General features: G+C 40.5%; 1 protein-coding gene and 1 long non-coding RNA gene across 6 annotated transcripts in view; one reads left to right on the plus strand and one right to left on the minus strand.

Moving 5' to 3' along the window:
- Positions 1-19,847, minus strand: part of St8sia6 (ST8 alpha-N-acetyl-neuraminide alpha-2,8-sialyltransferase 6) — a 129,716-nt gene that overhangs the window by 6,857 nt on the left and 103,012 nt on the right. For all 5 annotated transcript variants that reach the window (XM_034510744.2, XM_076939519.1, XM_034510745.2 and 2 more), the window contains 3 exons: positions 8,520-8,664; positions 3,683-3,795; positions 561-653 (listed from right to left, as the gene is read on the minus strand). In XM_034510744.2, coding sequence (XP_034366635.1) covers positions 561-653; positions 3,683-3,795; positions 8,520-8,664 — 351 coding nt within the window. The remainder of the gene's footprint in view (positions 1-560; positions 654-3,682; positions 3,796-8,519; positions 8,665-19,847) is intronic.
- LOC143443366 (uncharacterized) lies at positions 8,579-19,830 on the plus strand. Its single transcript, XR_013112300.1, has 3 exons — positions 8,579-8,717; positions 19,213-19,295; positions 19,708-19,830. It is a non-coding gene; the product is annotated as an uncharacterized LOC143443366 (long non-coding RNA).

A 19,847-nucleotide genomic window follows, 5' to 3' on the forward strand; every position in this document is an offset into this window, starting at 1 on the left:
TAGCACGAGAGTTGTCTATTCTATTATTAATGATTAGCCATCTCTTCTTGACAGAAATAATGAAGAAAGTGTATGTGGAACTTTTATGAACTAATGAACATTCTGTAACAGTTACATTACAGAAGTGGGCCATGAAAGTTATTCCAAGTAACAAACTATTCAAAATGAAAGCAAGCAGTGCTTTGTCAGGCTATGTGAGTGCTTCCTCCAAAACTTCTAAACAAACACTTTTGTCAAGAAACACTAAGCACGGAGGAAAAGGTGTAAATAGCACAGAGACTCTGAAAGAAAATGGAAGAAATGACTTCTCTACTTTTTAAGTTGAAGAAATAAATTCCCCTTTGATTAGAAGTGTGTAGCTCACGACACTAGAAGTACAACTGAGTCACTCTTCTGATGAAGTGTATTTATCAAACTTTGTGGTTGTGCTCTTTTGTGTTTTCCCCAGAAGTTGGCTCAGCCGTGTGTCACACATGTGGTGTGTTAGCATCAGCAGCAAGAGGATTGTGTGAAGTGATCAGAAAGTGTTCTGAGGAGTTGTGCAACTTGCAGGCACTCACTTCAGGGTTATGATGCTGGGATTGACAGTCACAAGATTCGTTTTGCTTCCAACATCTTTACTAGCGCTCCCTGTGATTGGGGGGAGGTTACACCTGGAATAAAGAAGAAAAAATATTTTTCCAAATATAACCTGTAAAAAGCAGATGTATACACACACATACACATATACATACATATACACACATACACACATATATACAGTTATACACACATATACATACATACACACATATACAGACACATATGCACATAGACACACATATACATATATATACACTCAAACACTCATACACACATATACACATACACACATATATACATACACACATATACCCACATATATGCACATAGACACATGTACACACATACATACTCATACACACTCATACACACTCATACACACTCATACACACATACACAAAAACACATAAACACATGTACACACTCATACACACATACACAAAACACATAAACACACATACATACTCATACACATACATACATACACATATATAACATACACATACATACACAGGCACACACACATACTCATAAACACATATATACACAAAACCCATACAAACATACACATGCACACACATACACACTCATATACATATACCCACATATAACACACACACACACACACACACACACACTTGATAACTGTTATAATTTCAGAGGAAACTAGCACTGTGATAAGAACCTCAGAATCCACCTGCTTTCTGCTTGAAAATACCAACAAGTACAGGTTGTACTTGTTTCAACATTGGACAACATACATCAATTTGATAAGTGATTTTAGCATTTTCATTGACATTTGTAAGTACCAAGACCAGAAATTTCAAATCTTTCCCCACCATGCTTCTGAAGGATTTTCAAGGTGGTTTTTTTGTTTGTTTGTTTTGTTTTTAAATTGAAGTCATGACTTTGGTCAACTGTATTGACCGATGTTGATTATATTATTGCAATAGAATGATCCATATAGAGTTAAAGAAGCCAAGGTACTGAAAATATGGTAATAAAGTCTCCCAGAAATAAGACCTACATAGGAACACTAGTATCTCCTGATCTCCATATGGATGACTTCATCACCAAATAAAGGAAACTCTAGAGTTTTTTTTTTTTTTTTTTTTTTTTTTTTTTTTTGTAACAATTTTCATCCTGGTGTCATAAACCCGGAATATTCATTTTTCATTGGGAAGCCAAAAGACACACTAATTTTGAGTATATTCCAATCACATTAAAATGAGGATATTTTTTAAATTTCAATTAGGCCATTTATTAAAGGAGAAGCATGGAAAGTCAATACTTAGTGCCCTCACCCCCCGGAAAGCTGCGTACAGCCCATACCATCTGCAATGTGGATGGAGCTGCAGGATTCTGCTCCACACCAGATGAAACACAGGAATAAATGAAATATATCCCTCTCACTTTGATATAAAATATACATCAGAAAATATGTATTCATTATAGATAGGAAGTCACAAGAAAGGACATTATCAGTGGCCTCCTGTAACAAATCACAGACACAGATTCTTTTGAAGTATCCAAAGTGGTTTGTTGTTGTTTGAGACAGGGTGTTTCTTGTAGCCTAGGCTGACCGGGGCTCACTCTGAAGCCCAGGTTGGCCTTAAACTCTCAATGACCCTTCTGCCTCTGTCTCCATGCATGAGACACTATGCCGGGCTTAAAGGTGGTTTCTAATATAACTGGAGACTTGGTGGGAAATGTGTGTGTGCATCCTTTTATATGCATGTGTGTATAATAGATATAAGATATTTATGTAAAAACAGATGTAACAGTATAGCTATAGCATACAGTGTAATGTAGTTATGGCCATATGTGTTCCTTATACACTTAATGTGTAACTCCCAATGTTTGGAATGAAAACAAATGGGCAACTTCACTGTGTGATGAGCAAGCACAGGCAAAATAAGTACAGGCTTAAAAACTAAATACATTTTAATGACATCCACCATATGTAGCCCTAATTTTGCTTCCAGTTGAATGGCCAACTTCAAAAGAAAGAGCATGTTCAGAAAAATCCTAGCGTCAGCTAAAGTAGAACCTGGAAACCCAGGGCTTGTCTTAAAGTTATAAATCAACTGTCTGCTGAGACTGTTTCCTAGACTTTAAGCCTAAACTGTTCTTTCTATGGATGCTATAAAGTAAAATTAAAGCTTTTGCATAATACTCACCACAGATGTTTGGGGGATTTTAAGTCTATAAAAAGCCTATCACATGAACCATTATTTATCTTCATTTTGACCCCTCCCCACTACCACATACAAACACTGAGGATTTGAACAGTGGATAACAGATTCCAATGTTGGTCTTGTCAATGTGAAACATGAAGAGTATAGACACTGTTCTGTAAAGAAGTCAATGAGTGTTGAATAATTTCTGGACCATCAGATCAACCATTGTGTAATCACTGCCAATATAAATTAAAAACACAAGGTGAGAGTAAGGGAGGAACTATTGTTTGAATTCTGGTTTGTGGCTTTTGTTAATCTACAGAACAGTAGCATCAAATCCACAAGGACCAGAGCATCTCAACAAAATTGATGTTCCTAGAACAGGAAGAGGTGGACTTCTGCTCCCTCTTCTAAGTCATATTACAGCTGGGAAAGACACCTCTGTCATATCCTAAAGTAGGATGTTTTATACCAAGTATTAGCATGGAGCACACATAAGCCAACTTTGTGTCTGTTTTCATAAACTACCTTGGCTTCAGACAAAAATACTTTACGGGACCAGAATTGAGCAATGGTCGGTGAGAGCAAAGATCTTCAAGGTCAGAGAAATGTTCCTCCTGGGAGCTTTCCAAGGGAGCCCTGGCACCATCTACAGGCTGAGGGCTCTGATAAGCTCCACAGTCCCAAACCCCATTGCGACTCCACACAGTCTCTCCTTGCATATCCTTATAATACTGATGTGAATACGCTCAGAAACTCCTGAGTCCCACGACCTCCAAGAAGGCCTATCTGGGCAACCTGTAGATGTTAGCAGTGCAATCACAAAGACAAGGCAAAATTGACACAGGACATGCTTCTGGTACATTTTAAAACAGTCAATATCTCTTTGGTTCCCAAGAAACCATCTTGGCAAGACTCACCTGAAGACGAAGTCAGATTTATCAATTTCTGCTCCACAGAGGGACTTGTTCAGAATTCCCCCATTGCCAACCACTGCACACTGGTTATAGGGATAATCCACAAAAGGTTGTGACTGGTGAGAGATAGAGGAAACCAATCACAACCCAGGCTTGCTTAACAACTAGAAGTAAGGCAACAATGTGTCTCAGAGGAAGAAATCCAATCCCCAGAACTCTTACAGAAAAGAAACCACAAATGTCATCAGCTGGGTTCCAGAAGCTTGACTTTTCATGTGTGTTTAGGAGAAAAAAAAAAAAAAAAAAAAAAGTGTAAGACAAAGAAACAGAAACAGACTTTAGAGGAGGGAAAAAAAAAAAAAAAGCAACACCGTGGCTAAAGAAGATGACTCCTCCAATAGGAGCATTTGCTATGACAGCAAGAAGACCCGAGTTCAAATCCCCAGCTCCCATGTAAAATCATAGACATGTCTGCCATCTAGCATAGGGTAGGAGAAGGCAGGTGCATCCTGGGAGTTCCAGTTTGCTGGTCAGCCAGTCTAACTTAAGCGGTGAGCTGCAGGTTCCATGAGAGAGCCTGTCTCAAAACATAAGTTGAAGAGCAATCCAGGAAGACATGGAACGTCTTCTACGTCTATGTGTGCCTTCATATTCGACACACACACACACACACACACACACACACACACACACACACACCCCTAACTAATTAAATAAATGCTTATCATTATGGTCAACTTATTGCAGCACAGTTTTTTTTTTTTTTTTTTTTTTTTTTGCTTTTGGTTTTGGTTTATGTTTTTTCCCCCGTGAGACACGGGAGGAGACGCACGGGAGCGAGCGGGATTCGAACCCGCAGGGTAGAGAGAGAGCGCAGAGGGCCCCACGCCCTCTGCAGGCAAGATGCCTTACGGGCTGTGCCACGGCCGGTTCGCTGGCAGCACAGCTTTTTATTTATTTATTTATTTATTTTTTAAATCATGTAAGTTTGTTTCATTCCTCTTGGGAGGGATAAAATAATGTCTAGAATGGAGGACTTGAAAATACGCTTGTATAGAAACTGTAGTATAATGTTTCTATTGAAGCTATCTCATCATGTAAGTCAGACTGGTTTCAATGTCACTATGTAGCTGAGGATAGCTACTATGTAGCTGAGGATGGCCTGGGGTGCCTGATCCTCCAGTTCCTACCTTCCATGAACATACCATATCTCTTACTATACAGAATAATGAAAGGAGAATGGGAAAATTATATATGGTGCCTTTACAACAAGCAGGACCATTTCAGGATTTAAAAGGGACAAACATAGAGAAATTAGCAGCTTTAAATCTTTTATTTCGATGTGTAAAATTAAAGATTATTTATCAAAACTATCTTAGCTCCACTAAACCTTAGACATGCAGGCTCCGCGAGGTCACTGGATTTATGCTGGTCATCCCTACTAGTGGTCAGTAGTGCAGGTTGGGGACACTAGACAACTCTGGGCTGACAAGGTTTTCATTCCCTCCCAAGACTCACTAACTTTGTTTACCCTGAAAGGCTGCACATCTTCTTCACAACCCCACAGATAAAACAGAACTTTGCCGTTCAACAGTATGTGTGTCCCTTACTGTTCTACATCCATTGAAGTAAGAAAGTGTCCTCGAGCCCTGGACTCCCACCCTACAGTGATGGAGTCCATTGTCTCTTAAGTTAGAGTGTATATCCACACAGGCAGAGAATGTGTTTCTTCATTTGTCATTTCTCCTCATCTCTCATCCCATAGCTAGAATAATTCAGTGCTCTTAGTGAGGTTTTCATAAGCACTTGCTGGCCCAGTGCATTTCCCCACTGTGCATTCCCAGCTGTGCGTTAGAGCTGGCTCATTTGACATTGCAAGAGCCGACTGGGCAACACTCAGCAATTCTGTGAGCTGGCAGTTAAATCACCAGTAACATAAAATTGGCTATGATGTTAGGATCTAAACCACAGAGTATGGGAGAGGTTACAACATCAAGGCTACCCTGTCCTCAAAGCTAAGTTTCTGGCCCCACTGGTGAGGTACTAGGATGGCTGTGGTACCAAGGGTGCTGGCAGCTCCCTGAGCCATGATCATAGCCACCAGCTTCGGAGACCGCATCAGCAAGATGCTTTACAAGCAGCCGGAGGTTTTTGTAGGCTTGCCTTTAAATTTTAATTGTCATATTATGTTTATTGTATGAGAGGCACTGTTCCATACACATAATTTCCTAGCAGATTTAACTCACACAATCATTGTGTGAGCATTTTACAGATGGAAAAGTAGAGGGGTACACTGAAGCAGGGGCTCTAGACAGGCAGGCCTGAGCTAGGACCCAGCTGGGCTGCTCCAAACCACTCCTCAGCCCAGTTTGTTACTAGTCAGTGTATTAACATGTCCATGATACAATTCATTCCCCTCTATCCAGAAGGTCCGGCATGGTGCCTAGCTTTTAAATGAATGCTTTTCAGATAGCAAAAGCTCTTTCATCTCTGAAATTCAAACTCAGGATGGCTCCAGAGTCTGTACTCAATGGTGTCTCAGTAAATTTGGAATTTTATAGACTGGGTGGGATGCAATAATGCAAGTATGCTCTTTATGGCACAATAGCAAAGATTGCTATGGGAAATATATCTCAAATGAAGCCCTTAAAGTAACGACTGTTTTTCTCTGGTTTCTTGGTCAATAGGGAAGAAGCAGCCATATGTCTAGGGATCCGGGGTGCCCTAGGAGCTGAAATAAATTACAAACCTCAATATCCCCTAAAAATAAAGCAGTTTTTTTTGGAAGCAGGTACTTCATAGTTTTTGGTGGAAAGGTTTTATGGCAAGCTGTTCTGGAGGTTCTAGGGAGCTATGGGCACAGAGGAGCAGAGGAGACCATGTGAACTTTGGGAAGGAGGGTGCTTGCATCCTGAATCCCAGTCTTGGAAGGTAAAATGGAAGCAGCACAAGGTGACATCATCTTATCCAGGTCACTGCAGAATTTCTTGTTTACCAACTAAAACCAAACAATTCTAGATAATGGGAAGTGCGTGCAGTCGTTAACATACAGAATTACCAACTTTGACTGCTCTTCCTTTCAAGGTGCTGCGCAAAAGGCAGATGCTGTGAGCTGAGCAACAGAATGCAAGTGGACATCAGCATACTGTGCCTAGATGAAAAGACACAGCTTACACGACCATCTGAGGCCTCCCACGGACACAGAAATACTTGGTTACTAGCATGATTTCACTACTTGTAATTTCAATACATCATAGGATGTTTTATGAGGATCCTGGTTTTGCTTTGTATGCTTTCTGTATGGTTTTGTAGTTAGGGGATGGAACCCAAGACCTTGTGCCTATTATGCAAGAGTTTTGTCACTAAGCCACACACAGTTTGGCATTTGGGACAGTCTCATTATGTAGCCCAGGCTAGCCACAAACAAACAAACAAAAACATAGGAAAAAACCCAGGATCATTCTGTTTCTACCCCCCAAGTGCAAGGATTACATACATAAATCACCAGGTTCCACTAAGATTTTTTTTTCCTTTAAACCTTCTTGAGGTACACTTACTTACAATAAGTTATTTTCTTTTATTAATCATTTAAAAACACCAAATTTGTCCTTATTTAAAAAGATTTTATCTGTTTCATGAGTGCCTTTTCTGTCCGTTTCTTCTAGAATATCTGCAGTACTCTTCTCTATGATTTTCTAGGCATTTCTCAGTTATTCTCAATAAATTATTCTTTCTCTGAAGTGCCATACAAAAATATTGAAATAACTTAATGAGCCACAATAAACTAGTTGTTAGAAGTCAAATAATGAACAGAGGGAATTAACTAGGAAACCCAATCTACAGGCAGCAAGCTGCATAAATATATCAATCTCATTCTGATCAAATCAATTTGGCCTCATTGTTTTTAAACACTGTAAAAGACACACATGAATGCATGAATATAAATGAATTTTTTTTTTTTTTTTTTTTTTTTTTGGTTTTTCGAGACAGGGTTTCTCTGTGTAGCCCTGGCTGTCCTGGAACTCACTTTGTAGACCAGGCTGGCCTCGAACTCAGAAATCCGCCTGCCTCTGCCTCCCAAGTGCTGGGATTAAAGGCGTGCGCCACCACCGCCCGGAAATGAGAGATTTTTTTTTGTGACAAAAACGTCCTCAATTTTGTACTTGTAATACATAAGTAATACATAAAAAGTTTTTTCTCACTGAGCCTAGCAGCAGAGTATGTACGATTTACTCGTGTTTATTTACAGACATGTAGTGAGTGCACATATGTGCAGGAGGGGATGTTCTAGGAATCTGGAATACAGCAGTGAACACAGTAGACAATAAGCCTTGTCTTGTGGACGTTATGCGACTTGACCATGAATTCTCTCGTAGTCATGTAACAAAGATAAGCCACAGAAGCCTATTACACAAGAATGGGCTTAGTCATCCAAAATGCCAACTGGAAGAATCTGACCCTAGGCAAAGCATGGTAGTCAACTCCCTAAGCCTCAGTCACTACAGCTTTGAAACCCCAAGTGTTTCAGGACTTTCACTGAAAAGTCAGGTGGAGTGCTGAAAGCACTTATCACTTATGATATAAACCCTCTTCTGAGGGAGCCACACTGCATTCAAGATTGTTTTCCTTAGGGCCTGGGGTAGAGTCAGTGGTAGAGTCCCGATCAAGCTTGGGCAAGGTACTGGGTTCAGCCTCGAGCAGGCAAAATATAAAATTTCAAGACCTGCGTTCTCTGACAGGCCACCACTCTACATGTTCCATATGTTATAATAGTCACAGGGTAGCTTTAAAATCACGCTCTCATTACTGCACGTTATGACGTCACACACTCTTTACTCACCACTGGAAACATGTGGAAAATGTTCTCTCGAATGTGGATTTGTTTCTTGCTTTCCACCTCATAGCTCATGTTAGTCCCCACTGGAGTGTTGTTCTGGGAAACCACAAAGTCTTGAACGGCATCGCAACAGGAAGCCAGTTTTGCTCTACAACAGATAAGAATGAAAGTAAGCCAGAGGACAAGGATGAAGAGGCGCTGGTGAGTTTCAAAAAGAAGCCGAGTCAGGCACCCACGTGACTGTCTTTCTCTGCAGCCCTGGGGGGGTCGGGGGGGGGGATGGCGAGAAAACATGCACACCCTCAGGCAGTAGCCCGCTTCACCACAGGTAACAGTCCTGAACACAGCAGTGGCGAAGGTTAAAAACCTCGCCATGAGATTGCCAGGACAGAGACATGAGACAATCCATCACAATAGTCCCCGTAGCCACCATAATGCTTGAGAGGTTTCAATCACCCAAAGGAAATTCTGCTCCAAGAAAATTTCAGGACGAACCCACGTCACATAACTTTAGTATAGCACATTGTTACGGTTGTATTTTTTTTTTTTTTTTTTTATGTGTGTGGGAGTTTTCTTTCCATACTTGGGTACCATCTGTGTGCAGTACTTGCAGAGGCCAGAAGAGGGCATTAGCTCCCCCTGGAATTGAAGTTAAGAGATGGTTATGAATCACCATGTGGGTGTTAGAATCAGACCTGAATCCTCAGGTAAAGCACCCCAAGTGCTCTTAAGCACTGGGCCATCTCTTTAGCACCAGTTTTAACTGTAAGTTATCATGAGTTAGTATTGTTAATCTCTTATTGTGTAGAACTTATAAAATAATCATATACATTTATAATATTCTGTGTATATGCAATCTACACAAACAATGTGTCTATATCCACCTATATACTTTGTATACTATATATTCAATAAGTACTATGGATATATACCATATATGTCATTTATAGGTACATATATAATATACATATAATACCACATATTATATATCTATGATACATATACTATATATGCATGTAGATAACATACATATATATGTATGGTGTGTGTGTGTGTCTCAGTACTATCTGAGGTTTCATGTGCCCTTCCCCCAGGCCTGAGAAGGCCTGCAAGTCTTTTATCACAATAGGCCAAGCAACAGTAAAACCTGAGAGGCATTGCCTTGCCAGCCTCGGGTGCCTTGGAGTCTGTTACCTGAGCTAAGAAGAATGGACTGCCTGTTGAGCTAGCCTTGACACCTTCCGGACTGCTATCTCCTTACCCAGCCCCTGGGCTGACCCGAGATTGGGGGTGGGGGGACTTCCCTTTATATGTGAAAGCAAATTATTAAACTTTGGGCCTTGATCAGAATACTTTGTCTTGGCCCCATGGCTGCAGGCAGCTACAGGCAGCTATAGTTTCAGACAGCCATGGGTGGGAAGGGAGGCTCTGTAATGAATTTCTTAAGCAAGGATAATGAAGGAAAATATACAGTTGTTTTGTAATAGGCCTGCCTGAGCTCCTCCCAGTTCACCTCTGTCCCCTTGGCACTTGGCCTTGTGGTGAGGACTTGCCATTCTCTTTGCTCTTCCTCACAGCTCCTGTTAGCCATTCCTTCCAGCCCGCCTCCATTCCTTTGTCACTTCACTCCAACCTTCAGAATCCTTCTTTATGAAGGGTTCCACACCAGCCACCCTTGGCTGGGACACCCACCAATCAAGGATAAACCAGAGAGCTACATCAAGATACACCACAGTCACCATAACGAAGTCCAGATACTTCGATCCCAGGGCAAAACCACAAAGATGAATGGACAAGACAACATGCCTCCCCACAGACACACCAGCTAAGTGTGGTGGCTGTGGATAGCGATTCTGCTTGTTGGCAGGGAGTCACAAAGAGATGGACATAGGCTACAATGAATGGCTGACAGGGCCTGCAGGAAGAACCAGGGGACCAAGAGGCCTGCTGTAATAGGCTAGAGAGAAGCAAGTTAGCTGAAGCCCATGACAAGTAGTTCAAAATAGCAATTAGGAGTATGTTCAAGGACTTCAAAGAGGATGTGATAATGCCTCAAGGAAACTTGAGAAAACACAGTTGAATGGGATAATGGAAACAATTCAAGATAGGAAAGTGGAATTCAACAATTGTTTTGTAATAATTATAAAAATAGAAAAAACTAAGTTGAGTAGCATTACAGTCATCTAAGCAATAATGTATAGCCACTTATTTGAGAACAATCAATCAGTATGGTGATTTTTAAGTGGAACAAATTTAAGCGGCCATTCCTAATAAAAATCCCAGAAAGATGTCAATTACTATCCAATATGTTTAGAAGTCCCAGTTACTATAATACAGGCCAATGTCAACATTTCATAACATATATATTTTATTTGTGTAATTCCTTATGGATATAGATGTCAAAGCATCTCTTAATAGTTAATTACTCTAATTACTCCAGGATAGACTTCTATTTACACAACTAGGTTATCTCCTTGCTGAGGTCTCTTTTTTTTCTGTTGTTTCTTAGCAATGCTTAAAGCAACCGGACACAGTAACCAACTGTCTGATTCACCCTTCAACCTTGCAGGACTCTGCAGAACCCCTCCTCCCTTACTTCTGGATTTTTTTCTGAGTAGAGCCCAATTGTCATTATTGTCATCATCCCATCACTCCCTGACTTTGTCCCTTTTATATTACTTATGTAGTACACATGCATTTGGAGCCACCCACAGAAAAGGTACTGTCTCCAGTGTGGGACATGCAGTGGGGAGAGAACTCATAACTGGTTTTTTCCAGCCCTACAGTTTTTATGTTGGATCTTAGTTTTGAAGGGAGCCCTTTCAGACACATTCCTATGGAGTTCTGTGCTTTTGAAGTTACACAGTGCTCTAATTTGTTTTGGTCATTTAAAATTCTGTCCTTCAAAATTCCAGTTAAGTCTCAGGTTACAGAAAGTGAAAGTAAAGCCATTTGTACAAGGTCAAGGCTATATTGCTCATCAGAAAACACGTTCATAAAAAACACTCCGATCTTCTTAGTTGATTTCTGTTGGCTGCTTATTCCTTTCCATCTTTCTGTTCCTTAGAATCTACCATTTCTAAAAGACAGTTTATAGAGATAAAAAAATCAAATAATAATAATAATGTACATAAAATACTCAGTAGTTTTTAATTATAAACTTAACTTGATAAGAATTCCAATATCACTCTGCAAACTCATAACTTCATGTGTGCTTATCACTTTAAATGTATCATTAATCCAGTATCCAAAGAAAGGGCAAGATAATAAATTCTTACCTACTTTCAACAAGTAACTTAGGATATTCAGTGCTTATGAGAATACTACAAAACCATAAACACCAACCAGGGTTCTGCATTAGTGCTTCTTTATATTAATAGGTATTTCTGGAATTATACTATTTAAGTGTGTTATGATAACATTTTTAAGCTTACAAGAAAGTTAAAGGTGGAACAAGGGGCCCTTGAGTAAGCACCAGCCAGATTCTACAATGAACTGTTTACTAAGTATATACTATTGTATGCCTTTAGTCCCTTTTCATGGCTGTCGTTGTTTCCATCAAGCTGAACTGCAGGACTCTACTTTCAACACCCTCCATCCCATAGCAAACACTCCTGCTTTCGACTGCTGATTGCTAGATTTACATTCGTCCACTTCAAGCCCTGGTTTTGCCACTAGGATACACACTTTGTGTATACTCTTCCCACTCAACAATGTGTGTGTTTCTTTCCTTTGCTTCAGGGGTATTCTGTTACATGTATATACCAACTCTGTTTAGCAATTGGCCTTAAGTTCTTCAGCAAATCATAAGAAAAAAAAGATTATCATTAGATGTGTAATGCAAGGTAACCTAGTGGTACATTCCTATAACCTAAGCACTTAAGAGACAGGGGAAGACTCAGGGCCAGCCTGGGTTCCACAGTGAAGCCTTGGCTCCAAACAAAAACAAAACCAGAAAAAAAAAAGCCCAACATAAACATCTAATGGTGCAAAATGATCTCCAAGGAAATATCAGTGTAACAGAACAACATTTCCAGTGTCTGCCTTTAGATGCAGGCTGACAGAACTTACAAGGGTGATAACTGAGCATCCTCAGTTTCACCGCAGATTGTCTACACAGCAGAGAAGCATCCAGAGGTAACACAAAAGTAAGCAGCTTGTAACCACTGAGGAAAGCAGGAAACAAACAAGCAAGCACCTAACAAAGCTAAACAAAACAAAACAAAAATCCTGTTATTCTATTCTCATCCCTCTAAAAGACAGTCATCCCCGATCAGGGTGACGTGAAGTCAACCATGTGCCACAGTAACTGGCTTGCGGACTATTTATTTATTTATTTATTTATTTATTTATTTATCTAGTTTTTGAAAAGTGAGCTTACATTAACAAATAGAGAATGCAGCTGATGCTGATTAGGACACCTGCCACTTCTGGGCTACTTACCATACGCTGTGAGAGAGACTTCACAGTCTTTTGTGAATGCCAAGGTTTATGAGCCATGCACTTGTAAAAGCCCTGTGCATTTTCCTGAGCATTTGCAGACATACACTATCCTCACACTCAATTCTCACAGCTGAGAGTGTGGTAGGCAATGTTATCATACCCAGTTTAGACCTAACAAACCTGGGCTTGACATGTGAGTGAGCCAAGCACTCTGGCTTAGCCCTGTGATCCCAGCATAGTGCAGGAGGCTACTGCAGTAGGTTAGCTAGCTTTGGCCTAACATGTGCTATGTGGCTGGTTTGAGGCCAGCATGGACTACTCAGTAAAATCTTGGAGAGGAAAAGGGAAGTAAGGAGGGAGAGAAGAAAGGAAGACCAAGAAACGCAGACTATAAACAAAGCTATTTCATATTCTTTCCAGTCTGTCAGAATGTATAAACATTAGGGAGAAACGTTGCCTCTTTGATTAAGCCTCTTCTTGGGGAAATGGTTGACTGTGAGGACACAGGTATTCAAATTCACGCTGCCAGCAACATACCTTGCTACCTGCCTATTCAGACACACCTTACTGGTCTTTGGACAGCTTATGTTCATTCCACGTGCCTGCCTCTCAGGCACACCTTAAAGGCTACTACTGTATAGCCTTTGCTCATTCTGTATGCCTGCCTATACAGACACACCTTACAGGTCACTGTACAGTTTATGCTCGTTCGAGTGCCTGCCTATCCAGGCACACCTTACTGGCTCTTGTACTGCTTCTGAATATTAAAAGGCTCAAACTCTCCATATATGACTGCAGCTGTCAAGTTCTTCTTTCACATTGAGAGGGTACAGAGGCATGTACCAAATCAGTATTGTCAAGTGACGGGGTCAGTGTGCCCTGCACTCTTGATGGATCCTACCTACAGTTACTTCCTCCATTCAAAATTAAAAGAAAAGAGAGCATGCTGTCCCACCCCTGGAGTATGTGAGTTTCTAGAAGTCAGGAGAGGTCATGAGATTCTCAGCAGAGTTTAGCTTCCAAGGGGTAGGCTGGTCCTGGGAGAGTCCTGCCTGGCATGTTTAGTCTTTATCTTTAAAGATTAATCTGAAAATGTGCAAACTTATCTTTTCTTTTCAGACAGCCTCACAAATACACTTTTTTGAGAAAAGAATGTGTCTTCAAGGTGGTTTAAATCTCTTTTTATTTTCCACAGTAGGAGCAATTTCCTTTTTTATTTTATTTTATTTGGGTCTTTCTTTTCTTCTCTCTCTCTCTCTCTCTCTCTCTCTCTCTCTCTCTCTCTCTTCTTTCTTTCTTTCTTTCTTTCTTTCTTTCTGTTTTATTTTATTATTTTATTTGTATGAAGCTTCAAGGAAAATTCTCCTTCAGTTCTAAGAGAAATGTTTCCGTGGGTTTTCCATGAAATGTTAATCACTCCTTATGGCTGACAATGGGCAGGACACTACAGGACAGCCTGTGTATTAAAGACTTTCCAGCCTGGGCCCATGGCTCCCAGGCATCCAATCTTTTTACTTCTCAGAGAGATTCCCTAATGAGATGTGGGCCATTTAGAGCCAGAGAAAGGCTGCAGGTTCCTTCTAGGTCTCAAAAAGGAGCTACAATTTAGGATTCATTTCTTCTCTATAATTCTGATGAGAATCTTTGGGAAAGGAATTTCAAAATATAAGGATCCTCACAAATGCAGAGAACTTATTTACCATCGCAACCATTGCTAACTAATTATCCAACTCCATTTTGGCTTCACCTAGGGCAAACAGTCCTCTACTTGCCTCTCTCCTGTTTATTCTCATTTTAAAAAAGATTTGTCTTTTAATTTTTCAATCTATGGACGTCTCTCTGTGTATACGCTGCTTGTCCTTACAGAGGCTAGAAGAACACATTGATTTCCTGGAACTGGAGTTACAGAAGGCTGTGAGCTGCTTTGTGGGAATTGGGAAGCACACTTGCTTAGGTCCTCTGCAAAAGCGGCAAGATCTCTCAATCACTGAGCAGTCTCCTCGGTCCATTCCTTCATTTATTTAAATATATAATGAACAGACATCTATTTGACACCCATTTCTTGTGGACTGCCCACCCTGCCATGGACTACAGTGTACAATGAATTCACTGACTGAGCAATGATACTCACCAATAGCATAGCCCGTGTCTACTTCAGTCTTGCTCTGTCCCTAATGGTTTGTGTGACATTTAAGCCCAACAGAGATCTTACAAACCACAGACAGTTAATGTTGTTTTTACAGATGAGGACCATTTGAACTCTCAGAGTTAAGGATGTCACAAATCATGCTCATTTGGTCTTGTATATTGAGCAGTCATTCTTTTATTCATTCACATGTACTTAGAACTTATTAAATCTTAAGTACCATGAGAGATTGTCTATACACTTGTGAATAAAACATCACTGTCTCAACCTTTCTAGTGTTCAGGGGCTATTAAGGAGAAGTGCGAGAACACGTTAATTGTAAGATAGTAAATGACAAAGCTGAGATTAAAATCCCAAACTCAAAGCTATATTCTGTAGCCCACTGCATACCTAAACCCACAGTGTGCAATATTCCTCATAAAGGAACTGTGCAAATTCACGTGAGCACATTTTTTTTTGTTCCTAATCTAAACCATTGTCTCAATAGATTATTCTAGAATCCTCAAGTTCATGTTTGGAAGCATCTCCTAACAATAAAGGGAAACACTGAGTTCAAAGGGCTTTCTTGCTTCAGTTCAAGCCACATACATCACACATTAAACCCCTGTTTGGTCTCTACACACAGACCTCATGGCTGAGGATTGGGGGACTGTGTGTCTGTGTGAGGGCCTGTATGTGCAGTCATGAGAGCCGAGATACAGGGGACATAGGAGAAAGAAGTCATTTAGACCTAAAGGTTGACACTAAGTGATCTCCAAGGCCAATTTGGGAATGCTAAAGACTGGCAGGTTTTAAGTTAATTTGCTATAAATCAGCATTGTAGACCATTTATCCCACTTGAATGTGGTCTTAAACTACATAATTAAAGGAGGATTGGCTAGGAGGAGAGAGAAAGACGTCTTGTATTGTGATGAACTATTGTTGCTGTGTAGGGTCTATGTGGAACTTCAGAGGCACATTACTAAAGGCCTATCTGGAGAGAGCAGGTTGAAACCCAAGACAACTGAATCAACCGTGTCCACACTGGAGACACAATAACTGTAAGAGGGAAGAATTAGTGAACTCAGGAAGCTTCAAGATACAGGGAGTGGGCAGTGGGATGTGAGTGCCTGAATCCCCAAAAACGTGTATGTTGAAACTATACCCCTCAGTATAATGGTATCATGGATGGATGAGGTCGTGAGAATGGAGCCATCAGAGTATGAAATTCGGTCCCTGTGCTAACCAGAGAAAGACTTAGTTTGACCTTAACACAGCTATGCTGGAACCCCAATCTTGGATGATCAGCTTCTAGAGCTGTGCTGTTTAAACCGCCCAGGTTGTGACATTTTGTTACAGCTAAAACAAGGGCCATCGCACGGCAGCAATTCAGCACACCTGTTAATGGGCAGCCAGCAGGTAGAGTCCAAGATCATGGAAATTAGAACTTACATGGAAATTAGGTCTGCCTTCTGAGAGTGTGCGTACATACGGGAGTTGTAATTCATTTGTTGGTATAGTCTGACATAGTGTGGATTGATGTGAGAAACCCTTACCCTAGGTACATAGGGAGAGCGACCGGTCAGTGAGGCTTACAAAAGTAGATCAGAGCCCCCAGTAAATGTTTGTTGAATTAACAGCCTGTGCTTGGCAATAATAGTTTGTTTTGTCAGAGAATAGAAAGCAGTAGGTGATCAGAGAAAGGAAGTAGCTGCCAGGCTGCAAGGAGAAAACTTTCTAATCAAACATTTAGAGAATTTCACTTTTATTTATTTAATTTTGTTTGTTTTTCTCCTGGAACCTGCATACTGGATGAGTTTACATTCCCACCAGCAGTGATGTAATCAATCTAAGCCACTCCTGGGAATACACCCAAAGGAGTCTAGGTCAGCCCTCCATGGAGATAATAGCACATCTGTGCTTATTGCTGCACCACTAACAATAACCAAGTTGGAGCCAGCCTAGGTGTCCACCAACCGATGAATGGATGCAGGAAGTGTGATATACAAAACCAGTGGAGTTTTATTCATGAAGAAGAAAGAAAGTGTACCATTCAAAGAAACATGGATAACACTGAATATTGTAGTAAGCAAGATAGCCAGATTCAGAAGAAACAAATGATGTTTCTTTTCATATGTGGAACCTGAACTGTGTGTGTATGTGTGTATGTTTGTGTGTGTGTGCGTACATGTATGCACATATGATAAATATGATAGACATACATCCTTAATTATAACATGGGAGTAGAATAGAGTGAAAAAGAAAGAGGACTAGCAGGAGTGACAGCAGGAAGATGAAAGGGGGGTTGAAAACAGAGGGCATATAGATGCAAACAAAAATACCCATATGAAGCACATCACTGCACAATGACATACTAATAAAACACTTCTAGCGGTGGAGTTGGAGAAATGGTTCAGTAGTCACGAGCACTGACTGTTCTTCCAGAGGGCTGGAGTTTGATTCCAAGCACCCACAGGCAGTCCAGTTCCATGGGCTCAGATACCCAATCTTGGAAAAAAAAATGGGTCAAGACAGAAAGTATGAAAAAATTAAAGACATTCTAGAATTGAATGAAGATGAATATACAACATATACAAACTATGACATAATGAAGACAGCACTAAGAGGCAAGTTCATAGCATTAAGTACCTACATAGAAAATGCAGCATGGCCAATACACATAGAGACTCTCAGAGACTGAGGCAGTATGCACAGGGCCTCAGATTTGGTCCTAGAGCTGAAAAAGTGGACACACACCCCTATCTATAACCCAGAAGCTACCTCCAATTGATTACCATTTACAAATGAAAAATTGGTTTTCTCCAAGGGAGTCTCCCAGGGAACACAAGCTATTCTTAAGGGTAAATCACATGCTCTACAGTAGATGGCCAACAGGAAACAAATCAAGGGCAGCCTTGGCGCTTCCTTGTCTCATTATGTCATCTCAGTGGTTTTTTTTTTTTTTTTAAGTTTTTAAAATTTATCTATTTTTTAACCCTAATGTTTTTTTCATACATATTACGGCTTTTGTTTTTGTGTATTTATGGGATTTCCCAGTGTGTGACTAAGTGGCTCTCTGCGTCTATACCCATTTCTTGTGACTTTTCTTGGTTTCTTGTCTGCTGAGATTTGTATTGTTTTCTTCTATCTTATTATATTTTGTTTTATTGTTATCTCCTAGATGCCTATGGATATAAATGGGACGAGGAACTAGAATGAGGAGAGGAAGGGGAGACTAATCAGAATATATCCTGTGAGGGAAAAATCCATTTTCAAAGAAAAAAAAAAAAAAAAAGAAGCCATTTGGCTGACCTCTTGTTGACTGAGTTCATAGTTTTACTTAGGGAGATGTTTTTAGGGAAGAAAAAGAAGAACCAAGAAACATTTTCTTGTGACTGTTGATTTGTAGTCCTCAGCTGACTGGCACCATGAACGATCCTGGATGAGGTCCTGTCCTATGAAGAAGTGACTTATTCTAATGGTGAATCAGTTGACACCAACATGCTACTCTGCAAACCATTCTTCAAAAGTTCTCTCTCTCTCTCTCTCTCTCTCTCTCTCTCTCTCTCTCTCTCTCTCCTTCTCATACACATATACACATGAGCACACAGAGAGAGAGAGAGGGGAGAGAGAGGGGGGAGGGATGGTGGGAAGGAGGGAGGGAGAGAAAGAGAGAGAAAGAGAGAGAGAGAGAGAGAGAGAGAGAGAGAGAGAGAGAGAGAGAGAATATAAATACAAGCAATCCACAGTGTGTGTATGTGTGTGCAGAGAAACTTGAGGATAATCTCAACCACTGTCCCTTACCTTTTGTTTTGTTTGGAATCAGATTCTTCCTGTTCCCACTGTGCTGTAAATTCTAGATTAAATGTACCATAGCTTCCAGGAGGATTTTCTTTTGTCTCCTTCTCCCAACTCACCATAGGAATGCTGGGATTACAGAAACATGACAGTGGGTCTCTAGGGATTTTAACTTAGATTTTCTGGTTTGTTCAGCAATTGCATTTTGTCCACTGAGCCAGCTTCCTGGTCTCACAAAGCATTTTTAAAGAGGAATAGCTTGGTTTATTTTGTGTTAATGCTATTTCCTTTTTCAAAGCTTTCATTAATATATGAACTTCTACATACTAGACCAACTCTGGATTGAATGTGCCTGTAAAAAGTATCCAAAAGACACTGGATGGGAGCCCACATCTTGCTCGGTGGAGGATGAGGTAGGTAGGCTATACCCACTGTCCTTTGTGGAGGCAGGCACACATCCACAGCTGTCCTCTAACTGCTCCTAGAAAGCGAGTACTCAACTCTGGCGGCAATTTTCCAAGACAACTATCCAGATTCCCTGTGGAATTTATCATCTGTTCTTTTGGCTTTAGTCCCAAACATAGCTTCTGTTTCTGCCTGGCCTCTGGGAACTACACACATGTTCCTCCTTTGAACTTCCAGCTTCTGTACAGATCCTTACTTTTCAAATCTGCCCTCAGGCTCTGCCCAACAGCATTTCAAACATGAATGGGCAATCCCCACTTTGTGCTTTTTGCATCTCCCTTTAATTCCCAATTGTGGGGTAATTAATTCATGCTCACAAAACTCTAGGATCTTCCCATAATTATGCTGATTAATTTTCAGACATTTCATCAACACTGCTGTTTAGACCTTAGAACATGGGATTTGATCATCCATTTTGAAGAAGAGGGACAAACAGCCAGTGGCTTCTACAGAGGTACGTCCTTTGCTACAGAAAAGGAAAATAATATTCAAGATGATTG

The sequence above is a fragment of the Arvicanthis niloticus genome, chromosome 8, assembly GCF_011762505.2.
Source record: "Arvicanthis niloticus isolate mArvNil1 chromosome 8, mArvNil1.pat.X, whole genome shotgun sequence".
NCBI lineage: Eukaryota > Metazoa > Chordata > Mammalia > Rodentia > Muridae > Arvicanthis > Arvicanthis niloticus.